General features: G+C 36.9%; 2 protein-coding genes across 4 annotated transcripts in view; both read left to right on the forward strand.

Annotated features, from left to right (window-relative positions):
• Positions 1-348: 348 nt before the first annotated feature.
• Positions 349-19580, forward strand: ctdspl2b (CTD (carboxy-terminal domain, RNA polymerase II, polypeptide A) small phosphatase like 2b). 3 transcript variants are annotated; one of them, XR_015494575.1, is made up of 13 exons: positions 349-496; positions 5509-5693; positions 7008-7137; positions 7582-7722; positions 9585-9809; positions 12054-12147; positions 12702-12813; positions 13642-13728; positions 13927-13989; positions 14142-14216; positions 14621-14747; positions 16064-16159; positions 16443-19580. XR_015494575.1 is itself a non-coding variant. In XM_087258808.1 (13 exons), exons 2-13 carry the CDS (start codon positions 5442-5444, stop codon positions 16506-16508), a joined length of 1473 nt encoding a protein of 490 aa, XP_087114934.1. In that variant the 5' UTR covers positions 349-531; positions 5375-5441; the 3' UTR covers positions 16509-19580. The 3 variants fall into 3 exon arrangements, 2 of the variants coding, with proteins under 2 accessions (XP_087114934.1, NP_001082795.1); XM_087258808.1 differs by having other exon boundaries at positions 349-531; positions 5375-5693; positions 14142-14221; NM_001089326.2 differs by having other exon boundaries at positions 364-496; positions 14142-14221; positions 16443-17106.
• The window catches only part of strc1 (stereocilin 1), a 33855-nt gene continuing 30914 nt past the window's right edge, over positions 17581-20521 (forward strand). The window contains exon 1 of the mRNA XM_087261212.1: positions 17581-20108. The gene's annotated coding sequence lies outside the window, so the exon portion shown is untranslated. The remainder of the gene's footprint in view (positions 20109-20521) is intronic.

Consider the following 20521-nt stretch of genomic DNA (forward strand, 5'->3'; position numbering starts at 1 on the left):
TGGCACGCAGTTAATACTTTAGTCTGTTACTTTTGTTTTATTATTACCAACATCAAACAAATTAATCTACACTTCCCGGTTAAAAATACATCTTTGTTACCTCAGTTTCCATGCTAAATAGCCGACAGTAACTTCAGAAATGCTCTGCGCTGTGTGTTTGTTTTGGTTGTGCGTGATTCTCGCTATTGTGTTGTGAATTTTAAACAGACACTGTACGCTGAACATGTCGCACTGCGAAGCCTCGATATTGTTTTGATACTCGGAACAAGAGAAAGGGGGTGTGGGACGCGCGCCGCAGGACGCATGCTCGGCTCGCTCCTCTCTTCATCCGGGTACCTGCCGTTGACTGTGTGGGTACGGAGGCGGGAAATGGCGTCCAGAGGTGCGGGGAGGACAGAGGTGAACCTCAACTGAAGAGGCACGCAAACAACCGCAAGTGACAACAGCCCGAAAATCGACTTTTATCCCGCAACTCGATCCCCAGGAGCTTTGTGCAGTAAGTTATATTACCACTATTATGTTTTGCATGTGGTGATTGGGTTCCCCCATAATATCTCGTCCGTTCGCTCCGGTTGGAAATGTTTCGCTGTGGTTCGCCTCGCCACTGTATTCGCCCGGACAGGCAGCTGCCGTGGTTCCCGCGCTTTCTCTGTCATCATTAGAACGCTGCCGGTTGTTTTGAGTGGCGCGAGAAGCTGCTTCAAGTAATAGCGGGTCACGAGAGGCAGGTCTCCTACGGAGAGAAAGCCTGCATGTGTCCTACATTGAAGACAGACATGCACAGATGTGTCAGGACCGTTTACTGTATGTAAAAATACATCTCACGTTTTCGGCTCGTGGGCAGTGATTGTGTAAATCATTATTATTAACGTCTGACCTAAACGGGCAAATCGAGGGAAAGTTGCTCGTCTTCCGTACATAATGTGTTTGGCGTGTGTTTCCCGCCCACCGCGACACTGTGTTCAGTTTTCACAGCGACTGAACTTCATTTCTGAAGTGTCTGATGAGGTTGTTTGGTTATCTTGGTGCTGCGCTTATTGTCTTTTGTTTTCCACCTTTTGGAGTTATTGACTAGTTATTTGACTGTAGGACAGTGGTTCACAAGCATTGTCACTCCAAAGGTCCCCATTGTCAAGTCAGTATTGAAGGCCCCCGCACAGAGCCAGATTTTACAACTATATATATTTATTTTTAGAAACTGTTAATAGATAATGAAAATAGAGTAATAATCTCAAGATTTGTGTATGTTTTAAACATAGGAAGCTGGATTTAAACTACTAGGCTGTAGTATAAAAATTCAGATTTTATAACCAATATTTGATTAACTTTCTGCTCATCTATCTTATGATTTTGTAAAAGACAAAATGGTAAGTTCAACCACTTTTGGACAGCTGACCACAGTTTTCAAGTGGAGTATTGAAAAAAGCACTGTTCAAATACAATTGTCTATATGAAGGTTCAGCAATGTGCTGAAAAAAAATCAGAAAATTCCTGAACTGCAAACTACACAGCTTTAAAAAATGGGTTTTGATTAAATAATGTTAAATTGGAGTGGTTGTTTTTTTGGTCAATAATAATATCTTGTTATTATTTACATAATAATAAAATATTTTTGGTACCAAAATGTGAATGTACTAAAACAAATTAAACAACTTAAATGAATTAATGCAAGCTAAAAAAAGTCTGATAATGTAAAAATGTCGGCTAATTTTAATTTTAATGATAAATAATGATATGTAAATATTATCAAAACAACTCTAATACAGTAAAAAATCACCTTCAAAAATGCTTGTAATGTAACAGACATTTTGTTGGTTTATTGAGGCCCTGGTTTGTTTGGGTTTCCAAAGTTTTTTTAGAGAACATCTAAGTTTAAAGAAAGAAGTTGTCTGAATTTGTTTGGTGGCTTGATGCAGCTCACCTAATCAAACATTTAGGATAGTTCATTTTGTCTTGTAAACACCTTTGACCTCCCATTGGTCCATGACCATTACGCAATCAGTGGGTGTGTTCTAGAACTCTGTCTTCTTTGATCCTCAATTTATTCCCCCTGAATTGTTTCTCATTCTACAGAGGTCAAACAGAACAACAGCCAAAATGTCAACATTAGCTACTTGAATACGTAGGAGTCGAGTAGCAGAGCTGGTACAGATGTATCTACACCTGTAAGATCGCTCGCAGGGGGGATTTTTAAGATTCTGAGCGTGTCATACACCAGATGAGAAGCCCAACTCTATGCACCATGTCTTTTTTTATGTGTTTGCACTAGGCATGGGTCGGTATAAGATTATGACAGTATGGTAACCTAGGATAAAAATACCAAAGTTTCACGGTATTGTGATTACTGCTCTATAATATATTATTTTTAAATGTCTAGGTAAAAAAAACTTTTTTTTGCCGTTGAAAACTGTAAATTCTATTTTTTGAAAGATTTATGATATTTTGGAGCAGTAAACATGTCAGGCTAAATAATTAAAATGAATCATTGAATCATTCATTTGTTTCAAAAACGCTGATTTCTTTACAATTTAAAACGGCATCTTTGGAGATCTTTTTTTTACTGGAGATACAAAAGAAAAAGAGCGTTTTGAAAAACAAAAAATGTAAATAAAAAAATCTTACACATACCTTAGGGAACGGTATTACAGAAAGTTTGGCTGTAAATAAACCTTGACTTTTCCAAACTGCGGTATACCCTGACAGAGATTATTGTCCCATGCCATTCGATGTCTGTCCTTGAAAACTGTAAAGATGCAATAGGCCATGGTGTTTCTTTTCGTTGTAGAGGTGTTTATGAAACTGTTCTTTTCTCTCAGACACCATCATTGTGTTTAGAGTAAACATCCAAGTAGTGCGACACATTTACAACCACACCTACTGCAGTGTAGGGGTCTTGGAGTGTTTGAAAACAGTATACTATTACTCAGCCTTTTCAATCCTCTGTTTGCCATCAAACGAAGAACCAAAAACAATTTGTCTGAAGTAGACCTGAGCCTGACATGGATTCTAACGATATGATAACCTTGGATAAAAATATCACGGTTTCATTGTATTGTGGTTGCTGCTCTAAAATAAGTTCTTTTTAAATGTCTAGGTAAAAAACTAAAACTTTTGAGAAACATTTATAATATTTTGGAGCAGTAAACATGTCAGGCTGAATAATTTAAATCAAATATTGACTTCTGCTGTCATCATTGGTTTCAAATACTAATATCTTTTCTACTGGAGATACTCTTGTCCTTTAAAACAACAACAAAAAAAGTAATTAATAAATCTTTTATATACCATAGGAACGCTATAACAGAAAATTTTGGTGGTTTTAAAACCTTGGCTTTTCCAAACTGCGGTATACCTTGAAAATGGTTATCGTCTCATGCCTAGTCAAAAGCATACTGGGGCCTTTAGAAGTTCACCAGTTATTGCCATCAGACCAGGTTGATTTAAAAATGGCTCTGGATGAGTTGTTTGCCTGACATGCAATGGGACAGATAACTTGTAAAGTGTCTGTGAATATTTTTTAGTGGTGTTTTTTTTTTTGACATACACTGAGTGAACCCCAAATTATTCAGCATTGCATTTTCTGGTTTATAATGTGCTTTGAGTGTATAGTTGTAGATTGCACAGAGATATTAGTCATTTTAATAAATTCCAGCATCAAACTGAGAAGACACAAGTAGCTTCAGGGATCAGTTTTTGGAAAGCTATCAGTGTCCTTGAATTTACTGCTAGTCTGTCAAGGCACATTTTTATTTTACACTTACATTGTTTATTGTATAATATTTTATTTAATAGTTGCCAAAATCAGATATTTTCCTGCTGATGAGACTGTTTATGTCTGCTTGTGTGATTTTTAAACTTGGAGTTTGCCTATTAAGAAGCCTCATTGGATCTCGCTGTGTTGTTTAAGGCTGTTGAATCTCGCTCTGCTTCAGTTCTTGCTGTAGAAAGACTGTAGCTCCTCAGTGTTGTGAGGTAGCTGTCTTGGCATGATGTCTGTTCGAGGCAGTGGATGAGTCACCATTTGTGGTGGTTAAGGAAAAAGCTGAGATGTATTACCAGCTGTAGCCTTTCTCTCTCTACTTTTCACCATTCCTTCTCTTCTCTAACATGCTTCCATGCAGAAAGTCTTGTTATTCTTGCTGCTTCTCTCTAGCTAATAACACACTGCAGCCTTTGCTGGGTGAGATCATTGTTCCTGTCCTAAAATGTAAAACCAAGAAATAGACATTTCTTATCATGGTCGGTGGAATTTTTTATGTGTGTGTGTGTGTGTTTAATGTATCTTGCATGTAATTACGGAGGCATTCCGGAGGGCTTGAAAATGTACAGCATTCTTCGCATTTTGTTAGATCTACAAAAGTTACTGGGAATCTGTTTTGAAAGACTAGAAAATGTGTAAAAAGAAGCTCAGAGTGGATGTGCATGCGAGTTAGATTTCTTTATGGTGAGTTTTGGGAAGAAACGTACAGTCAAGGTTGACTTAATGCCTGTAGGGTCACAAAAGCTGGAGCACATTTGTGGTCGGTGTTACGTAAGCACACTTTCAGGAGGGGTACACATGACAGTGCTGGTAGTTAATTTCAGGATTACTTTTCCCCCCTTGATGTGCAGGGTTGTCTTTAAAAAAGAGAGGGATACTTCCTCCACATGAGGAAAACATTAAGTCATGCTTTTTTTTCTTTCTTTCTCTTTTTTTTTTACCCCTGTCCTTTTTTCTTCTCTGCTCACGGTTGATCTGTAGTACTATCCTCACCTTTTTTTCTTTTTTTGTGACTTTTTGTACAACTGAAAATAAGAGGCAAAAGAGACTGACATTTTGCTGGCTTTTGCCAAAGTTCAAGTAGGTTTTAAACAGATAGAGCAGCTAAAAATATCTGTTTGCCCGTTCATTTCCTTTCCTTTCCAAAATAGGTCCTATGATTTCTGCAATGTTGAAAATTCAGATGAGACAATCATAAAAACAGTCGATCAAATTTGACAGGATGAGTACATTTAAAGGTACTTTTGTGCACCTTATTATATTTCCACCGACTGTTATTTGCAAATATTAAACTTGGAAGAGTGGCTCTGTGGCTCTTGCCATATACATCAATAGAAGCAGACATGGCAGAGGAAATAAACTGTGTCTGTTCAGAATTCTTCTATATGGGGGAAATAATGATGCGTTTGTTAATGTTGCGCGAGCTGTGCTGTGGAACTGCTTCAGCTGAATGATGGACCATGTTGGAGGATATGGTGTCTTGAACACATCCAGATGTCTGTGGCTAGAGGTCTTGGCTGAAGTGTTGCACTTTTAAAAATCGAACTAAACACCATAATTCATTCAAAACCATTAAAAGTGTGATTCATGTACATGTGTGTCTGTGAGAACCAGTAAGAACAGTTGAACTTCTCAAGGTCACTAAACAAAGTGATTTCCTCCTGTGTTACACACTTTTTCTATGCAGCTTTTTGTCTTTTCTTGGCATCCATGTGAGCTTCTCTGTTATGTTTTCCTTCTTTCTCCAGTCTTACATGTGACTCTTAACAAAATGAGGCTGAGAATGCGTAAGGATTCTCAGCAGCCGACCCTCGCCCGCAGGGCCTGTCCGGCCCGAACCAAGCGGAAGAGCTCAGAGGTGGAGGAGTGCACAGGTGAAAGCAAAGCCCTGTTGTCGAGCATCAAGAAGTTCATCCATGGCAGTTCCATCAAGGTGAGGCTCTTTCTTTCTTTTGTGCTGAGTTCATTGAGTGTGGCAGGCTGGTCTAGACCTCTACACCACGTTTCATGGTTTTAGTGATTGTGACCCAGAAGGTTCCCTAGACTGGAATGCAAGCAAGACCTGGTGTCATATTCCCTCTAGGAATACATGGTGGAATGCCGCTGCTTGTCTGAGGAGCTCGGTCCTGTTCTAATTTTAGCTGTGGTTCCACTGCACTCGCATAATAACAGTCAAAATGAAAGGCTGGCTTTAACAGGCACAGCCTGCCGCAGGAGAACTAGGGCTTCACATATCATGCCTGATAAAGGTACTAGATTCCCTTATTTGGGTTCTAGATCAGCTAATTTTGATTAGTGGCAGTGGTTATCATTTTTGAGGGGTTCTTCTGTATATTGTTAAGTGTCTGTACTTGCATAAAAATCAAGCAATTGCATCATGTAAGTCAGTACCGTTAGTGTACTTATTGTTCCCATGTAATTTTGCAATTTTGCTGATGTAATTCAGTTATGGTCAGAGCAATGTTTATTAGTATGGTTACTTTTGGGTGAGTTAATGGTTCATTTAGAACAGTGGTCCTCAACTGCCTGGCCCTGGACCGGTACCAGTCTGTGGATCAATTGGTATCGGGCCGCACAAGAAATCATTAATTATTTCCATTTTATTGTCTGAACGATCTTTTATTTTAAACATTTGTTTTTCTTTTTCTTTTTTTTCTCTTTCTTTGGAAAGTTTCTTTGCCAATGGGAAAAAAGGCCCATTAAAGAACATTTGTATGGAATATACACATTTCGGAAGACTCATTTTCTCATACAAACACAGAACACCCAAACAAAAAAATTGACAAGCATTGACCATATATGGTGATAATAAGGTTGGGGACCACTGATTTAGAACATGTACATGAAGACAGATAATTTAAAGGGGGTCTTTTATATTTCAAGCTATATTTCCAGTATTTGTGATGTTATTTTGACTGCTGCTTATTTATATTGATGTATAACATTACATTTAACCAAAATTCACATGGCTGAAATTTATTTGTAGATTTTTATTTTTTTTAATTAATTTGTTTATTGAATGTTTTTATTATTATTTATAAAAATTTTTTTTGAGAGATTGAGATGATTTGTTTAATTGCTTATCTCTCTTAACATTCTCTAACCTTGAATGTGCCTGTTGTTTTAAATTTTAGTCACACACTTTTGATTCAAATAACTAAACGTCTATAATTGCTCACTGAACCCAAACCCAGGTGTATAAAATCCAGAATCTCTCAAGCTTGCTTGATTGTTGGGTGTTTAATAGGTGGAGCAGGACAACCCAGCCAAGACAAGTCATTTGAGCTGTGAGCTGATCACCTCTACCCCACAGAGGAAGAATGACCTCCAGAGGAAGAGCATCTACAGGGCCCGCAGAAGAACCTCCATTAATGGAGGTGAGTCACTGTATATATGTGCTGTGGTGAAAATGGAGTCTGCGCAGGGACTGTCACTTTACTAAATTGTCAAGACTTTTAATACCAGTGAATGTTAGTTTTATGACCTGACTTTAGCCTTGCAATACAATTAACCCTTACACTTTTAAGCAATGCATGTGGTAATTTTGAAAATAACTGTGTGTACAAAAAATACATAGCCAGAAGATCCAAACATTTCCCCAATTGAATTTATATTTGCATCTTTTTTTGTGTGTGTGTGTGTGTGTGTGTGTGTGCGCGACAGAAATGGTTGCACTTGTCTAATATCACTGTCTCTCCTGTGTATTTCAGTAGTAATAAAAAGATGTGTACTAGTCAAATTTGCATAAATAGATTTTAAATGCTCTCTTCTGCATTTTCTTTCATTTCTGATGTTTCTCTTTTCGCATTTTTGTCCTGTAGAAACCACAAACCATGACACGAATAAGCCTAACGGGAAGCTAGAGGTCACCGAGGAGGTTGTGAGCAGTCCACCCCGCACCACTCTGCTTGGCACCATCTTCTCTCCTGTTTTCAACTTCTTCTCACCAGCAAATAAAAATGGTGAGAAATACTTGAAGCCAAAAATGATTTGCATGACAATTTTTGGTCTACCATGTTAACACTGCAAGAACTTTTATTTTTTTAGAATGTTTTAGTATGCATATATTTATTGATGTAACATTTACTTCAATCATCAATCCTGGCAAGGATGGGTGCATATACGCTCCCAATTTAAAAAATTTTGTCGGGGAATCACCATCTATAAGAATATTACTGTTTAACTTAGCAGCTTTTTAAATATAAATTATGTGGCTGCAAAGCTGAATAATCAGCAGCTATTACTCCAAACTTCAGACCTTTTGAAATCATTCCAGTGTTTCCTCTAGGATTTTTTTCCAGCTGTGGCGGCAGGCCTTTTTTTTTTTTTTTACAACGATCTATCAACTACCTGTGGAGTTATTTCTATGAAAAATGTCATGAGCGCAGTATTAAAAGTCGGGATCGCATTTATGTAATAGCCTACGAGCTACCTCTGTGCTTGCACGCCGATTTCCTCTGCTCGTGCACAAAACTTCTAGCCCGCCCCTCAAATATAAGCCGCTTCAAAAGCGCGCAGATCTTACGCTGCTGAGTGCGATTTAGCGCGTTTTTGTAACGAGAATGTCTCCAGGATTTATTAGATTTGCTAGGAATATTTATGAATGTCTCCAATAGACGAACAGAGTAGCGTTAATTCGTCCTGAAGTGAAGTGAAACGGCTATACGTCGTGTTTGCTGGCCTCACGCATCACGCACCTGTCAGCCAGCCAGTCAGTCAGTACGTCACCTTAAAGGGTAAACAAATGACACACAGCTCTACTATGGTTACAGAAAAGTTTGCGCTATTATAATTCACCTACCCTTTAAAACATTTTGGTGCGATTATTACCCGCTATAAAAAAAATTAAATGTTTTGAGTGAGAAGCTGTAATGTAGCCGTGGCGGGATGAATTTTGGCGTGGCGCCCCGCCATGGAAGAATGAATGCAACAGAAACCATGCATTCTAATGTAATTGTCTGAAATGTAAAAAACTGACCCCTAAAATTTTAATGGCAGTTCAGCCAGTTGTGTTGCTTTTGTACTTCTGTACATTTGTTCTTAAGTCTTAAACTTATTTCTTAGAGGAAAAAAAAACTTATCTATTTAAAGTTTTGTGGAAAATTAGAATAAATTCATTAGAATCATTCATTCAATCATTCATTTTTGGCTTAGTCCCTTTATTAATCCGGGGTCACCACAGCAGAATGAACCGCCAACTTATCTAGCATATGTAGCGGATGCCCTTCCAGCTGCAACCCATCAGTGGGAAACACCCATTAACTCTCATTCATTATGGCCAATTTAGTTTAATCAATTCACCTATACCACATGCCTTTGGACTTGTGGAGGAAAGCGGAGCATCCAGAGAAAACCCTTCTGAACAGAGGGAGAACATGCAAACTCCACACAGAAATGCCAACTGACCCAGCCGAGACTCGAACCAGTGACCTTCTTTCTGTGAGCCAATCGTGCTACACACTGACACCCAAAATGTGAATACTTTTTGTATAATTTTTTTTTATCATGGTGAAAAATGCCCTGAGGAAAATTTTATGCCTATGAGGACATGTTAGTCTCTGTTGCAAACAGGATAACAGGGTTGCTGTTTTGAATATTATTAACTTGACTGCTAGTTACTAGGCAACTATATTTCTTACCCATGCCAAAATGATTCAAAATTCAGTTAGTCACGTACTCCTCATGCATGCAACATTCGGTACATTTTCAAAATATGATTGCCATTAGAAATAACTATAATTGACCATAGCAGAAACTTATGCTGCTTCCTGATTTAGTTAATCATCTTACCCAGCATCTTTTTTATCTCGTCTTGTGTTGCTAGCCTCAAATTCCCCAGACCAGGTGGTGGAGGCAGAAGAAATTGTGAAGCAGCTAGAAATGGAGCAAGTAGAAGAGATGCCCACCTGTACTGCCACATCTAGAGAGCCCTTAAGTGTCCCTCTGTATACCAGTGCCATGACCTCTGCCTTCAGACCTCCACCCACCGCTCATACACCTGAACAGGAGAGTGAAAACACTCCACACCCTGACCTGCCTCCTCTTACAGGTGTGAAAGACATGACTTTGCTTTGCTTCTCTATTGGATTATATACATCTTTCCATTTAAGCCTAAACTGATGTTGTTTGGCTTTGATTACACCTGGTATAAACATGTGGTTTTGTCAATCCAGTCACAAGTTGATAACACCAATGCCCAATCACAATTCTACCCCTTAGCCCTTCCCTTACCCCTTGTTTTGCGCATTCACATGTAGGGGTAGGGGTGGCCCAATTCTCTTTAGCTTGAAGGTGTAGGGCTAATGGGAAGGGCTAAATACCCCCTGAAACAGAGATTTTTCAGGACCACACTTAAAACCAAGGGGTAAGAATTTTCCAAAATACTCCAGCTACAACGGCAGCAAAGCTGCACACGGAAGTAAGGAGATGCACAAATTAATATTTTTGTTATTTCAAATTTTTACAACAAACAACCACATGTTTTAGTACAGTGAAAATGGCATTCGTGTTTTACCGTCATGCTTAAAAAGGAAAAAACGCTTAATCTCACCATCTATAATCCCTAATAACAACTCCTGTATTGTAGTTCCACAACAGAAAAGTGTAGTGGCTGGGAATGACTTTTTTACAGTGTCTGCTATAATGTTGAGGTTGTTTTGTGTGTTTGCATAGATGAATATGGCCACTGTGTAAATGCACAGTACAGTTACGATCTTATTGCCACATTATATCAATATGATAACATAATATCGTTGGCTTCAGTAGTTTCCTGAAGATAAATACAAAAAAAAAAAAAACTGGAATAACTACAGCAGTCACGATTGTCTGATCTTATATAAAGTAAGAGATGGCGATGACATATGATGACGCGTGCACTTGCTGTTGTGCTGTCCTAATTCTTAGGGGTAAATTTTGAAACCCTTCCCCTTCACCCCCTGTTTCAAGGGCGAAGGGGTAGGGGTACAAAAATAGAATTGGCATTGGGCCTAAGTATAGGTGTGAATAATTAAAGTTTTTTTTGTACAGTATGAAATTGAACAAGCTTTTATTTTTCAGCATTAGACTGAAAGGTCAAAGAATACTTACACCCACTAACAGGTCCTATGTCATCAGAAAAGTGGTTAAAAGTAAAAAGAGACTCATTTAAATGCCAGAAGCCTGTTTTACAAAGTCAGTTCTTTTGTTTTTTTGTTGTCGTTTTTTAAACCCAAGTAAGTTTACATTTAATTTAAGTAAACTTTTTTTTTTTTTTTTTTTGATCAAGAAGGTGGGTTGCCTTAAATCAAGTTTTGTCATCATGGTAACTTGAAACAACCATGGCACTTTCCGGTCCAGACTTAAACACAAACTCTATATCAAACACTGTAACAGAGACAGTTTGTATCACAGAAAGCATTTTCCTACATGAATTTAGCTGTATTTGGTTATTGACAATTTGATATGATCAAGGATAATTTAGTTTGTTCAAAATTAATCCAAGCGTTGTTGTCATAGTAACAGGTCTAGTGGCTTAAACTTGTTCTGAGCAGGCTTATTTTATATAAACATGATTAGATCATGATTAGATCATGTAATTTCAAGCAGAATTAATATCCATACTAAAAGTATGTACAAACTGCTGATATTTTTACAAGAGTAACCTATGGGTTATATAATAGGGATGGGATAATTCATGAATAAAACCTAAACTGTTCTTTCTATTGTCACAGTTCAGTATGTGGGAAAACCAAATGGTTCACAAAGGTTTTTTTTAATACTATTAGCAGAAGAGTAAGAGTTTGAGATGGTATCTGACTGAAATGTTTGTATATCCGATTAATACCTGCCATGTGTGTGCACACATCTCTCTGTCATGCCTGTTACTACTCAAACCTCCTCACTCAGCATTATGGCTGCTTGATGCAGCATACACGTCACTCATGCGTGCATGCGTGATTTTTCTTTTTTTTTTTTGTCAATTCTAAACCTACACTGCAATTCAGAGTTTGTTCATCTAGCTTCATGCAATGGGACGTGTATTAAACAAAAATATGTCTGTCTTGTCTACTTGTTATTCGATCAATCAAAACGCATCTACATACCAGGTGTAAACGGGGCCTTGACTCTCTTGAAGTAAAATGCACACATAGGTTTAAAAATCTCTTTACTGATGCTTAACTTTATGTACTAGACATATTTTAGATTTTTTTATATGTACTGTAAATTGTGTATATTTAAAAGTGCAATAAGCAAACATTTTCTGTGTTTGTACCAAACTAACATCATTGTAATTTATGTGTTGTTGTTTTTTCAGCTCCTGGCTCTCCTGCAACAGGGGGCTATGTGGATGCTTCTATCACTGTCCCAGCTGAAGGATCATATGAGGAGGAGTGGGAAGTGTTTGACCCGTGAGTTTCTATTTACTAAGTGTCTGTGCTCCACAGTAAGAGATGAACCACTAGTTCAGTCATTTGTTGAAATAAAACAGCAAGTACAAAATGGGTGAAAAACTACTGTTAAGCCAGTATTATTAAATCATTCTTTTTATCGGAAATTAAAATGTTTTATTTAGAGGTTTAACTGTTTTGTTTTAGAGTATCACCTGAAAGTATTGTGGATGTTTTTTTGTCTAGTTTATATTTGAAATATATTTTTATAACAATTTGTTAATTGTAAACTTTTTGTTATTTATTATGAGTTTTCTATGAAGATGCTGATTGCCATGAAGATAGCATTGATTCTGTCATTGTGTTAAATTAAATAAATGCGTGAACAAAAGTATGCAAACTGTGTCAGCAAAGCACCGCTTTCTAACTACTACTGTTTAACCCTCGTTCAAGTGGAATATTCATGATTGGTATTACAATTTAATATGGATTTTACCCCCTAAGATTCATTAATATTTATTTACTCTCATTAACGTTTGATTCTGTGCAGGAATTCATGTTTATATGTCTTTCAGGTATTTTTTCATCAAACATGTACCTCCACTAACAGAAGAGCAGCTAACTCGTAAACCTGCACTCCCTCTGAAGACACGAAGCACTCCTGAGTTCTCCCTGGTGCTTGACTTGGTCAGTAAAACATCGCATGAGACTGGTGTACTCACACTAGGCACAGTTAAATAGACCTGTGCCCGGGCTCAATTGCACGCGCAGCACAGAGCACTCACATTTGTTAAACAAACCGGCATATGGGGGTCAAATGCGCACAGGCAACTGTGCTGAAGCGCAGTTGTCCCCCTCCCCTCGCCCCCAACAGCTTGCACCAGCATTGCATCTTCACCCTCCGAACCTGAGCACGTTTGCGTCCTCGATGCGACTGTTCAGTTTAACAAGAGAAGTGCTCTGGCTCAACACTTTGGAGATTGCTTTAGTTATATCATTTTAGTTGTATGGGATGCAGTGACACGCAGTCAAATATTTTGCCGAACAGAATAGATCCACAACTTTTGATGCTCATAAACAATCATGAAGTCCTTGTGCTGCAGGTATTAGGAAGTTTGCTGAAGGTGCAGCTTACATGCAGTGGGAGGTTTTGCGTCTTTAATTAACTACGATAGTTTGTGTTCATTGAAAAGCAAGAATGATTAATAAATCCATATGAAACAGTCCCTTAAAAGCCATGTTGTGTCTACAGTTCCGGGCTTAGGCGCGCTTTGCACTCACACTCCAAGTGCACAACCGAACCGCACTTTATCACACCCCCTCCAACTGGTCCAGGGCCGGCCAACTAAACCACACCTGGGCCCGAATCAGAGCACTCACACTTGTCAAATGAAACTGAACATGAACATGAAACTAGCCCGGGCACGGTTTGGATAGCATAGTGCGAGTACACTCTTAATGCTTCTGCATGACTTTCATTGGGCATTCTTTTTTATTATTTTTTCCATTCCGCAGGATGAAACCCTTGTCCATTGTAGCTTGAATGAGCTGGATGATGCAGCACTAACCTTTCCTGTTCTCTTTCAAGATGTCATATACCAGGTAGAAATACAGGAATATGTGTTAATGCATTGCTTGTCAATAGTACACCACTAGAGGGAGGAGTCGAGTCATTTAAAAAAAACAACAACTCAGAGGTCCAGAGAACATGTTATCAAGTGTTTAGTGATTTGAAATGTGTAAAAATATGCAAGTATGAACAAATCTCATAGCAAATTTCTAACTGACAATATCTGCTAGGTTTATGTGCGATTGAGGCCATTTTTCAGAGAGTTCCTTGAAAGGATGTCTCAGATTTATGAGGTAAGCCTTCATCTGTTTTTCTCCAAATACCCTCTCATTCTTTTTCTATAAATAATCAGTGATATTACATTGAAAAGGTTTTGCCTTCGCTTTAGTTAACATATGTTCCTCATGGTGGACTACATTGTTGACTTTTTTTTTTTTTTTCCTAGATAATTCTCTTCACTGCCTCTAAGAAAGTTTATGCAGACAAGTTGCTGAACATTCTGGATCCGAGGAAACAGCTGGTGCGGTCTGTGAAGTTTCTTTTTTTTTTTTTTGTTAAGTTTTGTTTTAATTATTTTAATGACTTCTTTCTTGTTGCTTTTAAAAGTAAAACCAAGCTGTCTAGACTAATGTTGGTTTGTTATCATTTGTCTCCTTATTATTTTTGTCACATTTTGTCATAGATGTAAATGTAGTCTGGGTATCAGTTCAGTTGTTTAGTAACCTTGCCTCAGCTTTGTCACTGCTGTGCAGAGTTTCTCTGTAGGGTTTGGTTACAGTGAGTGATTGGGGTGGATGGAGAGCTTTGATCTCTGCCACATTTAAACTCCACACCATCCTCAGGTGTCGAGCCTTTGCTTCAAATGCATTATGGATTCCAGTCCAGGAGGTTTATTTTGTTCTTCTTTTATCTGTTTGTTTCTAGGCACCGATTATTTCGTGAGCACTGTGTCTGTGTGCAAGGAAACTACATTAAGGATCTGAATATCCTCGGACGGGATCTGTCCAAGACTATAATTATTGATAACTCACCACAAGCCTTTGCTTATCAGGTGAGCATACTGATCCCAAGCTGAAATAAACAAGCTTTATTATCAATCATCAGCTACGTGTGAACTCTTGAAACTAGAAAAAATTGTAATTATCCATGAATAATCATGTTCTGTGCACCACTAATTAAATGTATGAGTAAACATGTAATTGAGCGTGAATTGCAGGTCATTTAAAAATTACTTTTCATTTTTGGAAATTTTAGCAGTAAAGCCGCGGCCACACTAGTTTGTGCTTGTGAAGCTCTGTTGTACAGTACTGCAAAAAGGGGTGGGATAAAACAAAATGATTAGACGTTGATAAAGTGAGTGATTGCTCCATATTTCACATTTCTGTTCAGAGAGATCACGGTTTCATCTTTTATTGGTCTCACGCAATCATGTGATGTGATTTCACAGGTCAAAGTTCACCAAGCTTTAACTTTTGAACGAAGTGACATGCAAAGCTCATCACTTGCATTTCCAGTCTACCATTCATAGGCATGTGACTGTGGAAGACTAATGGATGAAAAAGTGCAGTGTGACTGGCTTAACACTTTAATCTATAATAAAGATGAATCCTCTCTCAAAAAAAATAATTCAGCAGCAACCCTCACCCAAAATAATTGCTGGACTTGATTAGTTATTTAGTAATAAAGCATTCATTTTCATTGATTATTTAAAGTTTAAATAAGTATACACCCTTTCAATGCGTTCATGTCATTGGCCCATGAACATTTCCTGCTCGTTAAGAAGAGCCAATTTAATCATAACTTAATGTTAAAACGGCAATCATAACATTATTTGTCAATACGTGGCTCTTTTTGGATTCTTGAAAGTAGTCAAGTCAAAGTCAAAAAGTCAAAGTCAGCTTTATTGTCAATTCAGCCACATGTACAAGACATACAGAGAATCGAAATTGCGTTACTCTCAGACCCAAGGTGCTTAACATTAATATAAAATATATATATAAAAAATAGTAGGGTTTAAGAAAAAAAGAAAATTTAGAAAATTTACAGTATATACATTGCACATAAATGTGGTCTAAGAAATATACATATGTAATAAAAAAATTGTAAACAATACAGTGACATTAAGGGCATATATCAATGAGTGCAAAGTAAACCAGAGTTGTGCAGATAAAAAACAGTATAGTGCAAAAAGAACTTGTAAACATGATAATTGTGATAAAGTGACAGTGACATATAGAGTAGAGCTTTGGCCTAAAATTAGGTCAGTGACTTGGCCCTTGGGTTACATAGAAAGGTTTATACAAAATTGTCTTATAAATATGTACAGAAAAACAGCTAAAATCAACAACTTTGGTCTTTCATTCACAGCTCTCCAATGGTATCCCTATTGAGAGCTGGTTTATGGACAGGAACGACAGTGAACTTCTGAAGCTGGTCCCTTTTTTGGAGAAACTGGTGGAATTGGTATGCTGTAATGAGCTCTTTGTTCCTTTCAGTTGGTCTCATTATGCCTTTTAACCTTTACCTTATTTAAACTGTAGTGAACGATTAAGGGAACAGCTTTCATTTGCTTAAATACACACATATATATATATATATATATATATATATATATATATATATATATATATATATATATATATTAAAAGTCTTGGAAAACACAGACACATTATGTTTTTTTATATGTGTATGTTCTATATTAAATAATCATAAATATTGTACTTTTTCCATTGTTATCCTTCCACAGAATGAGGATGTGCGACCACATGTCCGTGAACGGTTTCGGCTGCATGACCTCCTTCCTCCTGACTGAGTGCGCACAGTGGGACAGGACAGTAACAAAGACAACAAATGCAGACATACATTTTGCATTGAGTCATCATTGCCATTACTCTTGTAATGAACTTTTTTTATTTTTATTTTAATTTTCCCAAACTTTCATCAATATGACAACATAAAAAAAATTTGGCTCCCTTTTTTCGGCACTTTTTACCACCATCTGTGCAGACAGAGGAGTTTAAAATGTCATGTGTGGTCTCTTCAGTTGTTTCATCAAGTACAAAGTGAATGTGTAACAATAAGAAGAGAACAGGATCATGTTGTCTTTTTGTGCTCCAATGGGATTGGTTGACACTGTTGGGCTTTTGACCAATTTCATCAGGAATGGCCAGTAAGAAAAGCAAACTGAGAAGTTAGATCCTTGTGAGTGACTGTTCTGTCTCAATGTTTTCAGTATGCATTCCTCTCCATCAGTAAGTTTCGGTTGTTTACTTTAATGTTTTCTCAACTCCTAGCTTGCTTTGTTTGCCAAAACGTGTTCATTTTGGTCTGGTTTGAATATTGTTCTTAAATTCACAGCACAGTGGAATCATAATTGTTTTTAAATGTGGTGTAACAAAGAATGGTTTAAACCAGAGTGATGGCTGTTTCATTTGCAGTGACTAAATTCTTAAATTAGCTAAGATGTTTTCTGCGGCTTCTTGCTCTTGTCTCGCCACAGATATTTATTTACCTGAGGAGCTAACATCAAATTAGTTGTTAATTGGTAGTACCTCAAAACTATTCTATTACATTTTATACACAAAAATACTGTTTTTCTTTTTTTATTGTTTCATATTTAGCCTGTGTATTTTGATATTTTAATTTTTTATTACTGGTGTTCTTTAAAAAGATATCACCTTTTATGTTTTAGTAGTAGTGTTTTCCTGTTCAATTTTGGCATTAATGTAGCATTACCCAGAGCTAATCTGTTCTAAGTGCGCTGCAAAGTGAAAGATGTAGGGCTAGAGCCCTGTTTATTGCACCAGCATAACAGCAAGTCTCATCTCGTGGTTTAAACCGGACTGCCTGACCTTCTGGCTTTTCTTTTATACTGGGATTCTGGGGGAAACGTGTAGCTGTGTCAACAAGTATCTAGATGAATGTGTGTATCATAGTCTGGGGAGTAAGGGATAATAATTATACTGCAAAAATGATGATTCTTCCTCTCCGTTCTTGTCACATTTTCGATTCCACAGTTCTAGGTGAGAGGATTCATTGGGAAAGATAGAGAGAGAGTAAGAGCTGAAACTACAGTAGTGCCATCCAGGGTGAGTGAAGCAGGGCCAGGCTAGTTGTTTTCCCTTCTCTATGTTCTGCTCTGTAAATGGTTTTGTTTTGGTAATGAACACATTCGCCTTTCACTCGTGTAAAAGGTGCCGTTTTTGCTCTTTTGTGTTTACAGTGTGCTGTTGAAAAAATGGGTCAGTAATAGACAATCACTGATTACATCACTTGTCTGTTGAATTGTGACCCTTTCATAGTCATTTGTTTGCTGGATTTTCATGAATTCTTTTTTTTTTTTTATTGAGGCCTTTTAGTCAAACCTCTTGTATGCAGTAAAGAAAAGTGTTCTCATATAGTGTTTTTTAAATGAATTTTTAAATTGTAACTATTGAAAGATGTTCTTTCTGTAATGTTAAATATTCTGTGGTACTTCCCAATTAAAAGAGGAGAGGAAGGACAAATTCATAGTGTGATCCCAAGGATCCTGCTCTCTTTTGAAAGACTTTTTTTTTTGTTCTGTTTGACAGAACCTACAAACGCAGTGTTTAGATTTTTTTTGTCATAGCATAGACGTATTGGGCAATATTTAAACATACTTTTTTAAATGTTAAGAAATGTTACATAATAAGTAGCATTTGATTAGTGTCAAGTATTCCTTCCTACACTGAAGCAAAATAGCCACATAATGAGGAACTGATCGGCGTCCTTAGTCCAGAATAATAGTTTAGGTGTTGGGAGTCGGGTTACAACTTCCATTAGGCCCTGGCACTTTCTTACAGAGATTAAGAAATACTTTTGTATGATTGTCGAAGAGCAGTAGTGTAATAAGTGTAAAAACATGATGCAGAGGTTTGTTTCATATCATTGTAATGTGCATTACTTTTGTACAAAGCATATTGTACTAAAAACATGCAGCTTCATGGAAAAAAAACAGTTAAAGGAAAATCTTTTTGTATTTTTTATTATTTGTATTCCAAAAGGCATGTCATATCTATTTTTCAAAATGTATTCATTTTCAAATGTATTAATGCAGATCTAACATGTCGTCATTTTATTTTATTTTTTCCCCCGTTATTGTATCTTTTGTATGTAGTTGGCACAATCACTGAACATTCTCCGCATGTAAAAAGGCTGTTTCGTGAGAGTTGGAATTTTGATCAAGGCACTTTTTTGCAGATGAATGTTTCATTTTGTTTTCTTTTACACTCTTCCTCTTTGAAAGCCATATGGCTTGTGATTGTCCTTGAGCTGCATTGGAGAAACTCTAGGTCTAAATGTCATTTTCCTGAACATGATGTGTTATTTAAGATTGTTCATATAATGGAAATTAAGTCTTTGGAAAATTGCATGCTCTTTTATTTTAATGTTAGCTTATGTCAAAACAAACATGTTAGATACTTAAGAATGGATGGTTGTATTTCATGTCTTTTTCTGCTACTTCGTTTTACCATCAAATGGTATGTAACATCAAGGAGATTTTATGAATATGATCCTGCCTTGAATCAATTCTGTGTCACTTTGTCAGCATAAATGGCATCTTATTGATGGAGTCTCACAAACTTGAACTGAAAGCCTTAGATGTCATATGAATGAGAGCTGGATAAGATTAATGAATATACAACGAGTTCAGATCTAATTTTAGTTTGCCAAAAAAGTTGATGATCTTTTTTTCTTTTTTCTTTTTTTTTTAAGTTTTCATAAATCTTTTTTGTCAGGGCACAAAAAAAGAAATTGTGGAAATCAGTAGAGATACAATTGGACTTTTTATACACAATTTTGGGGATCCCACAATAATTTACAGGCTCTTAACGGTCACCAAAATAAAATCTTAAAAACATAATTTAATGGCTTCTTGCTTTTTTAATGGTGTATTTTTGTCAGTTAACCACTAGGTTAAATCTAAAAATGTCAAGAGATGTGGGAACCCTAAACTGTAAAAAACTTTAACTTGGTCGAACTCCTGATTTAACGTTTATTATTTGTAATGAATCTGTTTTCAGCTACAATTTGAAAATACTCATTAAAATTAAAGGTTGCAAAAATATTTTTTTTTTACACAGAGATGCTTTAAATACCTTTTTAGAGAAAGCAACAATTTTCATATTTAGCACTTTGAAGTTCTTTCTGACAGTTAAAAAAAAAAAAAAGTAATAGCTGTTGATTTCAAATCAGTACTCTACAACAATGAATCGGCCACAAATAAGCTAAAACTATAGGCCTCTCAACAGGCCCATGTGTAATTACACAAGCAGAAAATTCTGAAAATTATATTTGAGATATTTTTGTATAATTTTATATTTATGGTAGTTGTTGAACAATAGGTAAATGTAAAGATCTTTTGTGCACAATACAATTCTAAAGTCTTTTAGTGCAGTGGTTCTCAAAGTGGGGGTCGGGACCCCCCGAGGGGTCGCGGGACAATGAAGGGGGGGTCGCCTGGTGGTTTCCAAAAATCTATTTATTTTTTTTAAACCATAAGAATTACCATATTTTATCCATAACCTACTGAAGGTGGATCTACTCGTTTATACCATATATAGTTACTATAGTAGCTTATAGTTACTACTTCTATTAGATTGCAACCCCTGGGGTAATTACATTGTATTAAAGACACAGTAATAGCGTCAGATGCAGCAGATTTCATAACACCTGGTTAAACTTTGTGGCCCATTTACAGCTCTCATACATTAAAAAAATTAGGGTCCTTTGGTGTGTCTGCGCCATTGCATGCAAGGTTTCTGTATTTATATCCACCTCAGGGGATATTGGGGGTCGCGCGTC

The sequence above is a fragment of the Danio rerio genome, chromosome 7, assembly GCF_052040795.2.
Source record: "Danio rerio strain M-AB ecotype USA chromosome 7, GRCz13ab, whole genome shotgun sequence".
NCBI lineage: Eukaryota > Metazoa > Chordata > Actinopteri > Cypriniformes > Danionidae > Danio > Danio rerio.

Coding starts and splice junctions, on each gene's coding strand:
- ctdspl2b (XM_087258808.1), top strand. CDS start 5,442: ATGCAGCTTTTTGTCTTTTCTTGGCATCCATGTGAGCTTCTCTGTTAT. Junction 9,810..12,053: donor TGACCTGCCTCCTCTTACAG/GTGTGAAAGACA, acceptor TTGTTTTTTCAG/CTCCTGGCTCTCCTGCAACA. Junction 14,748..16,063: donor CACAAGCCTTTGCTTATCAG/GTGAGCATACTG, acceptor TTTCATTCACAG/CTCTCCAATGGTATCCCTAT.